Source organism: Euleptes europaea, chromosome 7 (assembly GCF_029931775.1).
Source record: "Euleptes europaea isolate rEulEur1 chromosome 7, rEulEur1.hap1, whole genome shotgun sequence".
NCBI lineage: Eukaryota > Metazoa > Chordata > Lepidosauria > Squamata > Sphaerodactylidae > Euleptes > Euleptes europaea.
In genome coordinates this window covers 26,665,182-26,683,514 of record NC_079318.1, presented here as the reverse complement: position 1 = coordinate 26,683,514, position 18,333 = coordinate 26,665,182, and the positions used below count along the sequence as shown (strand labels likewise).

At 41.1% G+C, this 18,333-nt stretch overlaps 1 protein-coding gene across 1 annotated transcript in view; it reads left to right on the top strand.

The window, feature by feature from the left end:
* The window catches only part of NID1 (nidogen 1), a 64,442-nt gene that overhangs the window by 24,895 nt on the left and 21,214 nt on the right, over nt 1–18,333 (top strand). Inside the window, exons 7-14 of the mRNA XM_056853332.1 lie at nt 315–515; nt 2,437–2,682; nt 3,281–3,424; nt 7,303–7,431; nt 9,385–9,528; nt 10,017–10,139; nt 15,283–15,498; nt 17,246–17,418. Coding sequence (XP_056709310.1) covers nt 315–515; nt 2,437–2,682; nt 3,281–3,424; nt 7,303–7,431; nt 9,385–9,528; nt 10,017–10,139; nt 15,283–15,498; nt 17,246–17,418 — 1,376 coding nt within the window. The remainder of the gene's footprint in view (nt 1–314; nt 516–2,436; nt 2,683–3,280; nt 3,425–7,302; nt 7,432–9,384; nt 9,529–10,016; nt 10,140–15,282; nt 15,499–17,245; nt 17,419–18,333) is intronic.

Genomic DNA, 18,333 nt, shown 5'->3' with positions numbered 1-18,333 from the left:
TGGCTGGAGAACTTTGCCTTTTCATTCTTTTGCCTGTAAGAGCTCCTATGTTTATTAAAATAATTAACTCTCTTTTGTGTTCAAGTGTCTATAGTTCTGCCGCCTGTGCTGTACCAGAAATAGTCCTCCTTGGGTTATATGCAATATTCTGTTTGAACAGGAAAAATCAATTTCATTTATTATAGTATCTTGCAGTATAGGTTTGAGAGTCTTCAGTTTGGGAAGCTGAGGGTGAATTAAATATGTTTTAGCTAGAGGAGAACGTTCTTGTAAGTATATACCTAAGAAATGATTTGATTAATCCTGACTTCTAGGTGGTGAGTTTACAAGACAAGCTGAAGTTACATTCCTCAACAGTAATGACAAGCTGATCATCAAACAGAAGTTCAGTGGAATTGATGAACATGGACATCTTACAATCAGCACAGAGCTTGAAGGCAGAGTGCCCGAGATCCCATTTGGTTCTTCTGTCCACATAGAGCCCTATAATGAGCTCTATCATTCTTCTAGTTCTGGTAAGTTAAACATGCCCTAAAACCATTTTGTGGGCTTATAAATCCTTACTTCTCTGTTAACATACTTTCTAAACCTGGGATAAAAGCCTATAACACAAGTCGAATTTGTCTATGGATATCTATGGATAGTGAAACGGTCTTATTTTAACTATATGGAACCAGATTTGGCTCACAGGCAAAATATTCAGTCCTGGTTTGTTTTGACACAGCCTGAGGGCAGCTTCTTTGGCTTCCCTTCAAATACTGGTCCTTTGTCCCCAGTTTACATTGCACCGCAAGCTGAGGAGCAAAGTTTTGCTGTGGCACCAAGTCATTTATCACAGCCAGTGATACTGGGAGGGTGAGGAAGCTAAAGTAATTCAGCCCATAAATCATCCACTTGGTTCACTCTATGGATTTACAGATTTAACCTTTTCCTCACATCAAATGTTCTTGAATCACACACACAACCTCACCTAAGTGTCAAACATAATGCCCTCCCCTTACACACACGAAGTTTCATCTCACAACTGGCAAGCATCCTCCACATTTTGCCGCTGGAGCTCTCTTTGCACCCTTGTAGGAACAAGGCAGATGTAGGAAATGACGTCCTTTGCAAATGATTGGAGAAGACGCACACCTGTGCAACTACCTTAGCTCCAAGGGTGGATACAGAGGCTCTGCTTTGCATTCTGGGGAGTGACACACTTCAAGGGTGATGAGAAAAGGCCCCCCCCCCATTACATTTCTGCTTACAGCAGCTCCCAGAATCGTTGCAGAGGCACTGCTTTTGGAGTCCGCCTGACTAGCAGGGATGGCATGGGTAAAGTGCCTTCAGTGAGACAGAATTCCTTGAGCCTCTCCTGGGATGGAACATGCCAGTGTCTCAGCACCTTTAAGGCAAGCATGGACAGGAAGACATCTAGAGAGGCATGGGAACAGGCCAGAATTCTGAGAGTGAACCCAATGCGGGGGAGGGAGGAGGAATAGGCTGAGTCTCAACCCCCTCCCCACCAGAAGCCCCTGCAGGGTGGCGGAAGGGAGGGAGAGATAACCACTTCCTCTGATGGAGAGGGGTAAAATGTGAGTGAGGAACAAACCCCCTCCCTTCTCACACCCAAACCAAAAATCTTTGTCAGGCTTTCCCTTTGGGCGTCAGTGCCAGACAGCCCTCTTACACAATTCTCAAGCAAAATTAGCTTTCCTTATGTCATATTGAAAGAAAAATCTGACCACGTGGAGGTACATTACAAGAACATCTCATTACCAGAGAAGTTTCCATGCGACTTTTCTCTCTCCTTAATAACCATATCATGTTGCACTCAGATTTAGTACCAGGTGTGAACGCTTTGGCCTTCTTGGCCATTCCACCAAAGACCTCTAAGAGACAGCCATCTAACAAATCTGTTCAGATGGATGGATGAAATGTACAGTGGTAGAAAAAGAACTTAGATTTTTGTGTGATTGTGTAAGCCATGGTCCCAACAGGGACTATGGATTTCTCTCTCATAAAACCTTGTGGAAGCACTAGGGATCATTTATTTACGAGAAATTCCACTGGGGTGAGTCTTTTAAAAATTCAAACAGCTGCTCTTTTTGTTGTTCAGTCTATTTCTGTATGTGCTGAATGGACTACAGACTAGGAAGCCTGTGTTCTTAAAATAAAATGTTAGCTGTTTAGGTACTACAGACTTGACCAGGTCTCTTATAATTGGAACCACAGATAAACCAAAGATAGGTAGCTGCTGTTGTAGGAGGTAGCTTAAGTTGTCAATCTCAAATTAAATTTCTGTCCTTATTTAAAACAATATAGTAACCAGCCAAATTATTTGTCTGTAATATTTTAATACTCCACTTTATATGTAATTGCAGAATACTAAACGCATTCCCTTTTTATTGTTCTTAGTTTCCTTTATAGTATTATTATGATTTTTTGTTTCAGTTATCACATCATCATCTACCAGAGAGTACACTGTGACAGAACCAGAAAGAGATGGGGTCTCGCCAAGTTACACAGTTCCTTACCAATGGCGACAGACGATCACATTTGATGAGTGCATTTATGATGACTCTCATCATTCTGTTTCAGCCACACAGCAGTTATCAGTGGATAGTGTCTTTGTCTTGTATAACAGAGATGAACAAATTTTGCGATACGCAATGAGCAATTCAATTGGTCCTGTCATTGGTACGTTCAGTGTGTTCATTCTTGTTTTAATTTCCTTTAAAATTGGCTAGTAGCCTGTTTATTTACTATTGACTTGTATGAGAGAGCACAGTCATGGATATTGCAAATGTTGCATATTCATAGTGGACAAAATCCTTAGTCAACAGTTATGCCTTCTGAGATACGTGTCCTCTGGCAAATGTTCTTATTATGCAATTTTTAACATGAATCGAGAGAAATCATTGGGTTTGTTTTTCTTGTAACTTGTGATATCCTGGTTTGGGATCTCTAGTCATTTATCTTCAGGATACACTTAACATTCTTTGTCATTTCATCACACCCATGAGAGGCACAAACTTCTTAAAAATACGACAATAGAATTTTTAACTTTTTAAGCATTCTCTGTTAACTGCTTAGAGGCCGCTCAGTTATCATGCATAATCCCCACGGCCCTGTGTCCCTTCTAGCAGAGATAGTTTTAAAACAATATTTGTTGTAGTTATTGATGAGCACACCAAATCTGTCAGCTTCTAACCGCTGCACCATGCTGGCTCTCAGCAGTAATAGTGAGCTCATTTAACACATTCTTGTTTTAATATCTTCTGTGGCCTCTTGCCAGGTGATTCAGCCGATATAAACCGCAATCCTTGCTACACGGGCTCCCACGGCTGTGACACCAATGCAGCCTGTCGCCCAGGAGCAGGCAGTCAGTACAGCTGTGAATGCTCAGTCGGCTTCCGAGGAGACGGCCGTGTATGTTATGGTATGAAAATATCTTTATGTAGGAAAAAAATTGTGATTTCTGTAGAATTGGCTATTAATTATTGCCCTTGCTGAGGGTTAACTAAAATATGCCATGGTAATTTCTTCTTGTGACATTCTATTTTTCCCTCATGCGATGTGTAAAAGAAAGCATACCCAAATGGATGACAGTACTTGAATGCTGCCTCATGAGAAAAGCTGTATGATTACACTGTTCAGTCTTTTCCTGTGATATTAAAAAAGGTGAAGAAACACATTAAAAATAATCTGTAAACAACTCTTTTCAAAGCAAACACATGTTTTGTTAAGGAAGCAATGTGTTCGAAATACTGCTATTTCTCCTTTAAACATTATGAAAGATTGTGCACAATTTACCAGATATCTATCCATTTACAGCAGTGGTTCCCAACCTTTTTTTGACCAGGGACCACTAGGACTTTTTTGTTCGGTGCAGGGACCCCAAGGTTCAAAATAAAAATTCCGAGAATTTGAAAATAAACTTTAATCATAACTGTTAGTTAAACATTAAACTTAGAATAATATTTGAATATATATATTTTATAATAGAGAACTTTTAATTGAAAATATCATTTTATTATGGGTTTATAACTTTGTTTCGCGGACCTTAATTTAGTTCTTGCGGACCCCTGGGGGTCCACGGACCCCCGGTTGGGAACCAGTGATTTACAGTATCACGAGTGAATGAAATAGGCTCTAGGATACTGTATCCCCTTCTGCATTTTCTCTATTTAAGCCTATAGCTCAGAGAATTTATATTCTCCTAGCCTCTGCTTCCCTAAGAAGCTTCCCGATTGTTTTCTGATTAGATAATCATTCTACCTTGCTTTTGTACATGTATATCCAAATAGTACACTGGCTATTCCCACAAAGACATAAGTCCCATATCCATAGCATCTCCTATTTTGTCCTGCAAAGAATTGGTTTGAAAAGATCTCTACAGACTTTTTCTGAGTACTGTTCTAGGGAAGATCTTAAAATAAACCATCATAAATCAAAGATCACGATCTTCTCTAAGAGGAGAAAACTGTCTTTCATTGGGTACTAGAAGGCTTTGATGTTGATCAAGTCAAGGAGTTCGTTTAGCTTGGTATTCTTTTTTCTTATAACCTAAACTGGAATGCTAATCTAAAAGCTGTATCCAACAAAATTAAACCTGGGGTTGAAGCTATTGTTAATTTCTTCTATACAAAAAGTGGAAAATATATTCCTGGGTCCATTCAAGTTTTTAACTTAAAAATTATTCCAATTATTCTTTTTGGCACTGCCGCCTGGATAACTGCTGTTAATGAGTCCATAGATTGACTATTGCTTCAGTTTTTCGGAAGCTGTTAAATGCCCCTCGGTGTGTTGCTGGTGTTACCTTTCTCTCCGAGTTTGGCCAAATGTCTCTTGAAGCTCAGGCATGGTTGTTTGCCTTTAAGCTACAACTTAAGCTGTTTTTTAGTACTGAGGGATATCTAGTCTTTCTGAAGCATGTTTCATATAGATCCTCATGGCAAAAAATATTTGATGAGAAACTGTCATTGATGGGCATCTCGTGGGATAGGATAAGAGGTCTTGGAAAAACCGAAGCTTTCGCTCTAATAAAGTGTATCAAAGAGGTTGACTGAGTTAGCACATCTTTTCGTGCTCATCACATTTGTTCATCTCAGTTTTTGGAGTACCACCACCACGTGATTTGCCTGACTATACCTATTTCTTGATAACTCCTCATCTCTCTAGCTAGATTAAACACTAACCCTTCTATGGTTATGCAAAGTAGATTTTTGAACCTACCATACCTAAAAAGGACTTGTTCGTGTTCTTCCGGCTCCATCGACTCACTAGCTCGTGTGTTCTTGGAATGTCGTTTTCTATGAGGATCTTAGATTACGATATATGTCTCCTCTTTTAACAGACAAATCTAATGCCTCTGTATCAGATATAATGCCTTTTTAATTAAGTGATAGGGATTCCAAGGCTGCACTGGCAGTGGCAAAATTTATTTCAGTCCATATATCCCCCAAATAATTAGATTTAAAACTATGCTGCTCAAGATCAATGGATCAAAGAGCTTCTAAGGGATAGGATACAAAAAATACATAAGTTATTGGTGTTGCATATTGCCTGTCTGCACTATAAATTTAGAAAAATGATATTTTGAGTTATTTCTACTGTATAACTACAAACACAGGGAACATATAGTTTGCTGTGGAGAGAATCACCTTCAACTGAGATGAATAAGCCATACCAATGAACAGCTTACCATGTAACAGCTTTTGTGTGGAGTGATTTAAAATAGCCTCCATGCAGTAATTGTAAAGTGTGAGCTTGTTCTGAGGTGTGGTTCAGATCAAATCTCTCATATCCTGCACATGAAGCCACAACAAACCACCGTGTTGTAGTGGCAAGGGTATTGGTTTGGATATGGTAAATCCAAGATCCTATCTCTGTTCTCCCATGAAACTTACCAGGTAGCTCTAAAATAAACTAATCTTTCAGAGAAAACCAGATGTGATGTTCAGTCACATGAATCTTTACCCATATTTTCTTATTAACCTAAAAGCAGCTTTGGGAGGCTGTGGGATAGAACGTTAAAGCTTTTGCCTTTAGGATTCGTTCTACAATTCTGAGGGATAAAAATGGCTAGCAAAGAAAGGGTTGAGCAGCTCTTCCTCTTGCTCCTGCTGTGCGTTATGACTAGTTCTGAGCTTCTTGGAATAAGGCAAGATCCAAATGAACCAGTATCAAAATGAAAGCAAAGTTTGTGTATCAAAATGATAGCAAAGTTGTGGTCCACTTGGCAGAGACTTCCAATCCCACAGTCACATAGGATGTCATAATCTGTTATGATCTGCAAAACCTAGGTGTGTCTTCAGTTGGATGAAAACTGAACAACAGATTTTTCTCTCAGCTCCATCTCGCTCTTACAGCTGATCCCAGGGAGGCTGTAGAAACCGTGAACGGGTGCCTGGAGGCAGTTTTGGGATGGATAAGGGCTAACAAACTGCAGTTTAATCCCAATGCGGTGGAGCTGTTACTGGTGGGGGGAAGGTTTGACACAGGAAATGGTTCCTGTTCCAGAAGGGATTGCACTACCCGTAAAGGAACAGGTTTGTAGTTTTGGGGGTGGGGGTGGAAGTGGGCGTGGGCTTCCTGTTGGAAGTAGAGGTGGTAGCAGTAGTCAGGGGTGCCTTTTACCAGCTTCATCTGATGAACGAGCTATGGCCCTTCCTGGGCAAGAAAGGTTACTATAGCATGCACAGTGGCATCTAGATTAGATTACTGCAATACGCTGTATGTGGGGCTGCCACTGAAGACTTTCCAAAAGCTGCAGTTGTTACAGAATGTTGTGGACAGAATGTTGATTGGAGTGAGTCATAAGGACTATAGTCTAGTCTAGTACCATCTACACTGGCTCCCAATTTGTTTCCAGACTGAACTCAGGGTGCTCGTGTTGACCTTTACAGCCCTCTAAGACTTGAAGACAGCATACTTTAAGGACTGCCTTCTTGGTCTTGGCACAAAATCTTTGGAACGCTGTCCACAGGAGATTCGTCTGTCTCCCTCTATCAGTGTCTTTTGCTAGAAGGTGAAGACCTTTTTGTTGTTTGGCATACCTTCAGTAACTCTTATGAGCCCTCCTCCCTGGTTGCGTTATGTGTGTTTTGTCTGTTTATATGTTTTTATCAAATGTTATTTTATATATACTTTATTTTACATGCTGTTTTAATGTGGAAATGTGTTGATGTTCAGCACCTTTGGGACCCTATTTGGGTGGAAAGGCAGCACAGAAGTGTTTTAAATAAATAAATATCATTCCTATTTTTAAGAGCTGCTTAAGTGATCCTGCTGAAATAACATTGGTTCTCTGTGTAGATATAGATGAATGCCTGGATCAGCCAACAGTGTGTGGCAGCAATGCAGTCTGTAATAATCAGCCAGGAACTTTCCGATGCGAATGTCTAGAAGGATATCAGTTTTCAGCTGATGGACGAACATGTGTGGGTGAGTTTACTTTCCAGACTTTGTTTATTGTGTTAGGGATAATAAGATCCTCTGAGTAAACTACCAAAGTGGTGGTTTTATTCATCTTTTCTTCACTTCTTTTGGAAGACAAATACAGATAAAAAAAGTAATTATGTTTTTTAAAGTCTTAATTTTTCTTGACAAATAGCAAGAATTACAAGTCTGTTCTTAATTTAATGAAGGAAATGCTTTGGTTTCCTAAAGAATTATTGTTGGTCACACATTATGGGCTTGAGATACCAGTGTGACCTTTGTACCTTTTGATTTACCATTCAAAATAGGCATCTGGCTTAAGTTAGCAAAAAGAAAGGGAGGGGCTGCACCAAAACCCAGGTAAAACACTAAAGGGAAATCTAACAATAGTTATTTAATAGATAATTTGTGGTCTATTGTATTGGCCTTCAGCAGAATCTGCAAACTGAATAAATTACTAAATGTACAATTGAATTATAACGTACAATTCAATTATTAAAAGGCTCCAGAGTGAATTTAACATGCATTTTGTATTTGTAGTCATATACTAATATAACACTCATACAATAATTCTAAACAAAAATCTGTTTAAAAAGCAAAGGACTATTTTTTCAAATAAAGTCAAAGGTTCAAAAGAAGCATACACATATAACTAAACTTCATTAGCATAACAGTTAATTTGATGAACAGTGGAAGTTTTATACCAGGGTTGGATCCATTTTAAACCCATATAAACTAGTCTTCACAAAAATTTCCAAGTACTGACTGACCCAAAATCTGAACCTGTCAACCATCTGTTGCAAGGCGGTGAAACTTTACAGTAGCAAATGGATGATGAAATTGTAGTAGACAGGCAAGAAACAACATTCTTGAATGAATCATCAGTATATCTAATTCTCAACAAGTATCCGTGGATACTTAAATCTGGAGATCAGAGCCATGAATAGACAAGACAGATCTTTGTACAAACCTGAAAAAGCCCCAGGACTGTAGAAAACCATAGGATCTGCCAGATAATTGAATTAAACATTTCCTTTCGTAGACTGGAGCGTTTCAACATCTGTTTGGTAGGAATTTGAGCTTAAGAATTTAGTCAGGCATTTCCTGATTTCCCCCCCCTTCCTTTCCCCTGCATAAACATAATTGGTTAGCTTATTCTTCAGCTAATGTTACAGAAGTTAAACATCTTAAGCATTTCTTGGAAATATGAGTGTGTTTTTTGAAGATCCTTTTGTGTAACTTTTTTGTATGTCACCATTTGGGTTGAAGTAATCCAAAGCCATCAGAGCTCAGATCCCTTGCTGCTTAGGAGATCAAGTACCTGAATGTTGATGTTGCAATACTTAGGCAGATAAGAATGGAAACAGATAACTTATAAAACCTGACACATTCACCTATTTTTATATATTGAAGGGTACCATATTTCTTGGGACTTGAAACTATTTGTTCTTTTGGCATTAACAAGAATATAATATTCCATGTACCATTAAAAAAATGCAGCCTTTAGGCCACCGTTCCTCAACATGGTGCCTAGGAGCACCAGTTCACCCACCAATATCTTTCCTTGGTTCAAATAAAAGGTTTCTCAGCAACTGTAGGATCAGCAGCTGTTGCTGGAGGATCAAGAAGATAGGTAAGCCCTCTGCTGTAGGAAGAGAATTGTTATTTAGTTAGTTCAAAAAACAAGCTGTGAAGAAGGGACCTGGACCACTCAATGGATAGAAGCAGAGAAAGAAAGTTTTGGGGAAGGAAGGATGGTTATTAGCTGACGGAAGGCAGCCAGAGAAGACAAGAACATGATAAGCCAGGGAGGGAGGCATTGAAAAAACTGAGTGAAAATGTTTCCTGATTGGTTCTTTTAAAATGTTGTCTCAAAAATTCCCTTTGAGCAAAATACTAAAGAAAGAACACAAGATTAACTTTTAAAATATTATTTGGATATGTCTTTCTAACTTACAGCTGTTGAACGTGTCGTCAATCATTGTGTGACAGGCACACACACTTGTGATATCCCTCAGCGTGCCCGCTGCATATACACTGGTGGCTCTTCTTACATCTGCACATGCCAGCCTGGCTTCTCTGGAGATGGGCGCTCCTGTGTGGGTGGGTAATCCCTTTTTGCATTACTTTCCATCTTGTACTTGGAGGCGTTTGTAGTTCAGTTACATGAAGCGTAATCATTTGGTTTGGATCCCTTTGACTGTACAACTCACTTTGGCAGTCGTTGACGTGAATGTCAGTTATTTGTCAGTATTTGGTCAGGTTTTTTTTGGTAATTTGTTCGGGAAAGTCAATAGTTTTAACCCTTTGGCTAGTTTCCACCCCTGTATCTGCATTTTTCTCCTGGCAGTAGCAGCTTCTGGATGTGCAGGTTGCATTGGGAAGTCACTGGAGGGAGGACAGAATTAATCCTCTTCCTGCACTGTGGCTTTCGTGGTTGTTATTTACCCTTTTAAAACTTGCAGGATGTCTGTTCATGGATCTCCACACATATATAGTTCGGCCTGAAGGTTGGCAGTGTATACTCCCCGCCCCCCGTTTAGCTTGCATGTACAGTGTGAAATTGCTTATTTTGGTCTTTTCCTTTTCAGATACAGATGAATGTCAGCACAGCCGCTGTCACCCAGATGCTTTCTGTTATAATACTCCAGGGTCCTTCAGCTGTCAATGTAAAGAAGGGTATCGTGGGGATGGTTTCCAGTGTGTGTCAGGAGGTAAACTTTCAGAATGAATTTTAAAACTGTCTAACTAGAGGGAAGTGATTGATAAAGGGTTTTGCAGGCATTACAGTTAAACTGTGTTGGGTGTGAACTGTGTTCATTGTCTGAACTGAATTATTTGGTCAAGCAGGAAATTGCTTTTTTCTGTCTCTCACTATCAAGGCTTTCACTTTAAGACTTTTTAAATTTTAAAACTCTTATCAGTTTTGACTTGCTTTTCAGAGTTCACCTAACTAACCTTGTGTAATAAGTCCAAAGAGGTAGGTAAGCGCACTGTGTCAGAATCTGCAGATGGCGCCCACCACAGGCTAAAGACTCTTGGTCCTTCCACTTCTACTAGGAAGTCCTTAGGACAGCCTTCCATTTCGTGGTCAGAGAGATGCTGAAAGCAGTGACTCTCTGGCTCCCCTTTGCCCTGCTTCACTGATCCGAGAGACATAGATGAGGTGTGCACTTGCTGTCTGTGCAAGGAGTAGATGAAATGAAGCAGGAAAACACACAGTAGCACACTTAGTAGGTAATTGCACTGGAGAGGAACTTGCGGAGAGGAACTTGCCTAGGTACCCCCAAATCCTGAAGCTAGCCCTGTTAGTGCATGTATCTTTATAAAATGAAAGTAATTATGGAAAGTGTACCATACTGTTTACAAGACTCTATTATATTAAATCAGGAAAAAGAGCAAGTCTCTTCCAATTATTTATACAGTTTCCTGAATGGGGAGAACTTGTTTTTAGATGAGATGTCTGTTTTTCTAATTATATTAGATTTTTTTATTAGTGTGGTCACTGTTGTTTTTACTTAGTTATTTTGAATTAAGACTGTGCAATTAGGATATATCTTAGTTCTGATCTAGAGAAGAAGCCACATGTGGAGGTGCCTTCCATGTGTAGAACTAAGGCTTAAATCGGCTGTGTATCCAGGTTGGGGTCTTCACATTTTGCTGCAGTACATAATTATCATCATCCTCAAGACATTGCTCCTCAAAAACATATGCCCTCAATTTACTGATGAGAGGTGCGCTTAATTCAGGAGAGAGAGAACATGTGACTTGGGGTTAGAACATGGGGTTAGAAGGGTGTAATTCTGCTTAGGACTGCATTGTTAGGGTTGGATCCAACAAACGGAGTGAAGTGTGTTCATTATAGACAGGTTGCCAGTTCTCCCTTCCTGCTACAGCTTCTTTTTCACTCCCATGCTGCTTACAAGGGTTGAGGGAGTCCACTAGAGTGACGTGGGTTGTGGCAAGTGAGGTTAACAGTCAAGAAGAAATCAATAAAATTGGGGATATCCCTCCTGAGCATGCATGGAAGTGTTACAGAAGTTACCTTCTATACAGAAAAGGAAATATTTGGATCCAAGTATTTCTGCCCCACTCTTCTCCCCACTGTGGACGCAAAGTAGTTTACAAAGAAACAGAAAAATATAATTTATACAAATAAAATATACATCACAACTCCAACTTTGTAGTATAATATATTGGCCATAGTATAATGGAAGGGAGGGCAGTTTTGTAAAAGGAAAATGATTGTAGTCAATATCACTATTTATTGTATATTAACTTGTTCTTACTGTATTCGTTTCTACTTTTGGATTGTTTTGCTTGTTTATGATACGATGTCATAAAAAATTCTGAAATTTTTTTTTTTGCATCGCCTGTAATTTTTGGGATCCTAGACCAGGGGTCGGCAAACTCATTAGTCAAAAGAGCCAAATATCAACAGTACAACAATTGAGATTTCTTTTGAGAGCCAAATTTTTTAAACTTAAACGATATAGGTAGGTACACTGTTTATTAACTTAATAAACTTTAATTAAAGTTTTAAGTCTTAATTAAACTGTAGGTACACTGAATAAAACTTGATATCATACTTAATAGTGATCTTATTTATTGATAAAAATTAAATTATAAGTCCCTGCCATTTCCCCTCCTCGTCGGGAGTCCTCGTCTGGAGGCCTGGTCTACCGCCATATAAGCCTATTGGTAGACCTGGCCCCCTGCTGAGTCCCATTGGGAGGCCAGGTCTACCCATTGGCTTTCTTGGCAGTAGACCTGGCCTCCCGAGGCCAATAGAAGCCAATTGGTAGACCTGGCCTCTGAAGGGGGACTTTCCCCTCCTCGGAGTCCAGGTCTACCTCCAAGAAAGCCAGTGGGTAGACCTGGCCTCCCAATGGGACTCAGCCGGAGGCCAGGTCTACCAAAGGAAGCCCGCCCCGCCCAACAGCTGATAGGCGGGGGGCAGGAACCGCTGAGCCGCCCGCCCAGCAATTGCGCGGCTAGAGGGGAGGGGAGGCTTTAGCCTCCCAACCATTGAGGGCAAGGGAAAGGGGGACCCGGCCATTCTCCACAGCGGGGCGGGGAGAGACAGTGCGCCCGCTCTCTCTCTCTCAGGCGCGCCGGCTCCGCAGCCCGGCTGCCGGTGTGAGCGGACACAAGAGCAGGGGCTCCGAACCAAGTTCGGAGAGCCGCACTCAACGGGCCAAAGAGCCGCATGCGGCTCTAGAGCCACATGCGGCTCTAGAGCCGCAGTTTTGAGACCCCTGTCCTAGACCTATTGCATTGTTAGTTGGATGTCTCATGCTATTCGCTTACATAGTTTTTCACTGTGTAATCTGCCTTGAGTCTCAGCAAGAAAGGCAGGCTACAAATAAAGTAAGTAAAATAAACAAAACTCCTGAGCTGGTCCTCGATGCACTGTCAGCTCCATCCCTGGCACAGGCTGCAGGACATAGCCTAAGAGCCCCCTCTGGCTCTTGTCTGTCCAGATGGCAAAGACTTGTACCTCTGGCCACATGAGGCTAAATATTTGTAACAGCAGAAGTACAAAACCTTAGCCTAGATCCCATTCTCCCCACCACCACCATCGTTGTTTTCATTACCATTTTAACTGTAGTAAACTGAGGTGTTCAGAATGTTTGGTTCTGTACAGCCAGTAATAATTTATTTTATACAGCACTCAGCAAATCCTCTTGAAGCCGTTGTAGAAATTGCCTGGAATTTTACATACATTCCGCACATAGGCATTTTAGCAAAAAAGTTACTGGTGTAAGCGCTGGCATTCCAACAGCTATTAAGAAAGTCTGTACTTCATTATTCCCTCACGCTCCATTGTTTCAGTTCAAAAAGAAACAGATTCCAAACCCTGTCACCCCTTCATCTCCCATAGGCTGTGTTTACCAAACAGAAACCACTCCAGACACTCTGGCTGAGTTCTTTAGCCACTAAAAGTAATTTGCCAGAATTGTTAATGTGCGTAATCTAGTTCACATGGGAAATGCTTCATAGCATTGGCAGAGCTGAATGACAGAAGCAAATGTAAATCGATTACAAGAACAGCAGTCTAGTAGGTGATGTTTTTTTTAAAAAAATGATGAAGGAACACCAGTTAAGAAGCAAAGATTACTTCTTGTGGTATACTGAATTATCCAAGCGTAGAGAGAAATCAATTGCCATATATCTTATGATTGCATTCAAGCTGCTTAAAATCACTATATGGTGTGGCATGGAGCTATTTAAAGTTGTATTTCTGCAACATGGCCTCTCGTCTGTTTGCTATCTAAATCAGGGATGTCAAACTCAATTGTTACGAGGGTCAGATATGACATAAATGCCATGTCTCACCAGCCCAGATCGAGAGTGGGGCGTGGCAGCTGGCTTGCAGACCGGATAAGAGCTCTCAAGGGGCTGGACCCCACGGGCCTTATGTTTGACACCCCTGATCTAAGTATTTGCAGCAATATTAGGCCATGCATTATAGCTTTGCTAAACTGTAGGATCAAAAAGTTTTTCATCACCTCATTATACTAGCCTGCATGGAAGCCTTTGAACTATTACTGAATATCCAAAAAATAATGCAATGCTTCTCCATTTATAAAGGCCTGTTGTAACTAAAGAGGCCACCAACTTTGGAATATAAGCCTCAGCAACCATTACAACTCCAAATTGTTTGCTGGCTTGGAATGTGTGTCTGAGCCAAAGAAGTACTCTTCTTCTCTTTCCCATTCCATGAGGGATGCAGAGACCAGGGTTGGAGGCAGCAGCCTGCTGATCAACAGACAGAAAAAGGGAAGAGTTTCCCTCCCTCTCTCCCTTTATTCTCTTCCCCACCCTACTTTGACCAGCATCCTGATTGTTACAGTACCCAAAGCGCACCAGATGCCTTGGGTGCTGCTGAAATAGCATCAAAGGTATGCGGTAGGTGTGGGAGGCAGGGAGCCTCCCCCTCTGCCCATGTTGCTGTCTGTTGCCCTTGCTTCTGTAGCAACAGGAGTGGGATTTCAAACTTTGGTTTGCTGCCAGTTAGCTAACCACTGTTTGTAGAAACTGGTTTGTTGTGTTGTCTGAATTCATAAGCCACAATTTGTGGTGTTGTCCCTCATGTAATATAGGAAGCATTTCTGCCTCCTGGGTAGAGATAATAAAATTTCAACAGATGTTGAAGCCATGGAAAACCTTTTTTCTGGGTTTTTTCTGTTTAGAAAACAAAAACCTGGAATTTTGGGGGGAAATCAAAATATGCAATACCTTTCTTTCCTATCAAACCAAAGCTACTTTTACTAATTTAATGACATACGAGGCATTAATTTTAACTTACTTAGCATACAAAACTATAGTATTTGGCATATTTATGGAATTTAAAAATATTAAAAAATTCCATAAGAAAAACTACAAGCATACCCATTATTTAAGAAAAAGTTGCAAACTGGTGCACCCTGTGCTTCCATAGCACATGTATCTTTAAGTTTTGCCAGCTGAGATGTAGGAGGAAAGTTTTTCTCACTCAAAAAGAGAAAATATTTAGTGGGAGAGTTTTTTTCACTGCTCACAAAAATTTCCATGCGTTTCCATTAGAAAAACCGAAAATATCGCTATTTAAATGGTGCAGACAGCAACAATTTTAAAGGCATAAAATAGCAGCATGGAATTTAAAGAACAAAATTGAACAGGTAAAAACTGTTGAAACGGGATCAGAAACAACATATTTCAGAGAGCAATTTTAAAAATAGAGATTCCTCCTAAAGACAGGTATCACTAACAGCATAAAAGCAGAACAAAGTGTTAAAAACCACATGGGCTAGCCTGCAAAATAAATGGAATAAAAATATCCACAACTTTTTCCGCCTTTTGTTTTGTTTACAGAACTAGAGAAGACAAAATGCCAGCATGAACAGGAACAGGTTTTAACTTTTGGTCCAAGAGGACCCAGGCCAGTTGGCCAGTTTATCCCTCAGTGTGACGTCTATGGGAACTATTTGCCAACTCAGTGCCACTCCAGCAGCGGATATTGCTGGTGTGTAGACAGAGATGGTAACGAGATTGATGGCACCAGAACTGGCCCAGGAATCCGACCTCCATGTAAGTTGCCTCTAAATTGCTGCTTGCTGCAACAGTTGTTCTTAGATTCAGTAGGGGGCTTAGTTTATGGAAATACTCCCCCAATACAGCCCAGTTCTGTGTTTTCATGTGTATGTGGCAGGCCGGTGCCAGCCATCCCACCAGGAACAGCCAAACTGATTCCCAGGCTACAAGAACTGGAACCAAGCAGGCCCACCTACCAGGTGGCTCCCTGGCTTGGAGGAGAGCCTTGGTAGAAGGGCTGTCAGTAGGGCAGGCAAGGTGACCTCACTGGGAAGACCACCATGAAGAGGCCAGATTGAGACATTGGGTCTCTCCCCACCCCTCCTGGTGGTAAACACAATAACGCTGCAGCTGACCTTGCTGCCACCAGGAATTCACCTGTCAGCTCTGTGGTCTCCACCAGGCTCCAGGTGGGGCTGGATCCCCCCACAGTGGCTCTCTGGCCCCAACAACCTCAGCTGGGACATGGTGAGGGAGGAGCTGGTGAACGAGAGGGTTGCTGAGAAGGAACTGGTGGAGTTAGGCTTAATGGGGGGCAGAACAGGTACTATAAAGGAAGATGGAGCAGAGGAAGAAGGTGCCTGGGACTGGAAAGGCCCAGGGGATGCTCGATCATGCGGAGAAGAGACAGAAAAGGGAAGAAAGGCCAGCTTGATAATGGAGGACAGGGAGGAAAGAGGAAGGGTTCCCAGCACAGACATGAAGAGTCTGCTTCTAATTAGAGAATCAGATGGGGTTGGGTGGGTTGACTGAAATCCTGGGCTTTAAGTAACAAAATTAGGTGAATCATGTTGGCATCACACACACCTCAGCCTTTCGTTACTTCCTATGATGTAGTTGGGGTATGATATAGCCCTGCTCCCCTGAGGGCCCCACATTGAATTTATGCTGATACGTTAATCAGTTTATTAAGCTATGTCCAAAGTACTGGCCAAGTTCAATAGCAGCTGCTAGAGCCTTGTGCAAAATCTTAAAAAAAATCTTACCCCACTGCTTCTGAAAATGGAGAAATCCCTGCCCATCTGCGGTTTAGCTCTGTGTCTGCCCTGTTGATAGGCACAAAGTTCAGTATTAGAAGGTACTGTAGCATAAGTATCTGGTAGAGTATCTGACCATTGTGAATAGGAGGAAATTGTTCTTTCTATGGCTTTATCTGTTCAGGAAAGGAATACAGCAAAGATCTCTCCTGCCAACTAAATGCGTACATTTTTAAATCTGATTTCACTGCAGGAGACTTGGAAGGCTTTAAGAGGGGAGTGGACATATTCATGGAGGAAAAGAGTATTCATGGCTATTAGTTAAAATGGATACTGGTCATGCTGCATACCTATTCTCTCTAGTATGAGAGGAGCATGCCTATTATATTGGGTGCTGTGGAACACGGGCAGGATGGTGCTGCTGCAGTTGTCTTGTTTGTGGCTTCCTAGAAGCACCTGGTTGGCCACTGTGTGAACAGACTGCTGGACTTGATAGGCCTTGGTCTGATCCAGCAGGGCCTTTCTTATGTTCAGTCCTAAGCAGAACTACTTCTATGTCCATTGGCTTCAATGTGCTTATAAGGTTGTAACTCTGTTTAGGAATGCAGTATCTCTTCAGCTGAAACCAGCGTGCCTTGTTCTTAACTATAGTTGAATTGCTTCCAATATATTTTAGAGCAACCTTGCTTTGCAGATGCAATTTGCAACATAGCTGAACAGCGTTTGCACAATCTGAGTTCATATGTTTTCTGTCGTTTGTCAACAAGGTCTGAGTACAGTTGCGCCTCCTGTTGTAGTTGGACCCTCTGTGAAACCAGATGCAATTCCTCTGCCTCCTGGAACACACTTGCTCATTGCACAGAGTGGAAAGATTGACCATGTCCCTCTAGAGGGGAACGCTATGAAGAAATCAGATGCAAAAGCTTTGCTGTATGTGCCAGTAAGTACACAGTGAACATGTACCAGCAACTTGCATTAATGAGCATGGAATCTTTTTCACTGAAAGAAATACATGGCAAATAATCATGTTTCAGGACCTTGTTTCCTATAAATTTGCTGGCCCTGAAATCTTTTTATTGGCTTTTAAATTTGGGGTTACTAAGGATTTCGAAATCTTGGAAGACCTTTATTTACAGTAAAAGGGGCTTCAGAGAAAATAATGTTTACGTTGAGTAACATTTTAAAACCCTTCCTTGCTTTCAGGATAGCTTTTCAGACATATCATAAATAAATATTTGCTAATTTTTATTATCTTCCTAAGCATGTTAAAATTCCCTATAAATCTCTCAGTGCTTTAAACAATGCCTCAGTTCTAGTTGCTCGTATGAGAAGGCTATAAACTTTTATATTGCTGTTAAGCATCCTTCACTAAGCTCCCTGTTCATCTTCCTCTCAGTGATATTTCCCTCATGTAGATTTTATAATCAGTGTTGTTCAATTCCTGTACTCTGGACAGTCTCCCTCCACTCTTCAGTTACTTTATTTCTTCTTATCTGGACTTTGTGGGCAGATATTGCTCCACATTCTAGTTTGGTTCAGATGTAATGATATATAACTCCGTGTTGAAGCTGCATGGTCACATGTTCCTTCTTTCCTCTCTCCTTCCTTCCTGTGTGGCCTCCTAATTCTGCTTTTGTGGCAAACTGTAGTTTGTCACTGCATTAAAACCTGTAAACTGGTTTGTGTTTGCCCTGTGAACAAGGATTGCAAACAGTGGACTGTAGACAGTGGTCATGGCTTGGTGTTGTAAGTGAACCAAGCCACCTTTTTTCTCTTATTGACAGATGAAGCCTCTTCCTGAGTAGTGGCTCCCTCATTCTTTTCATCTTGTAACTTGCCTTTAATCTTAACAGCA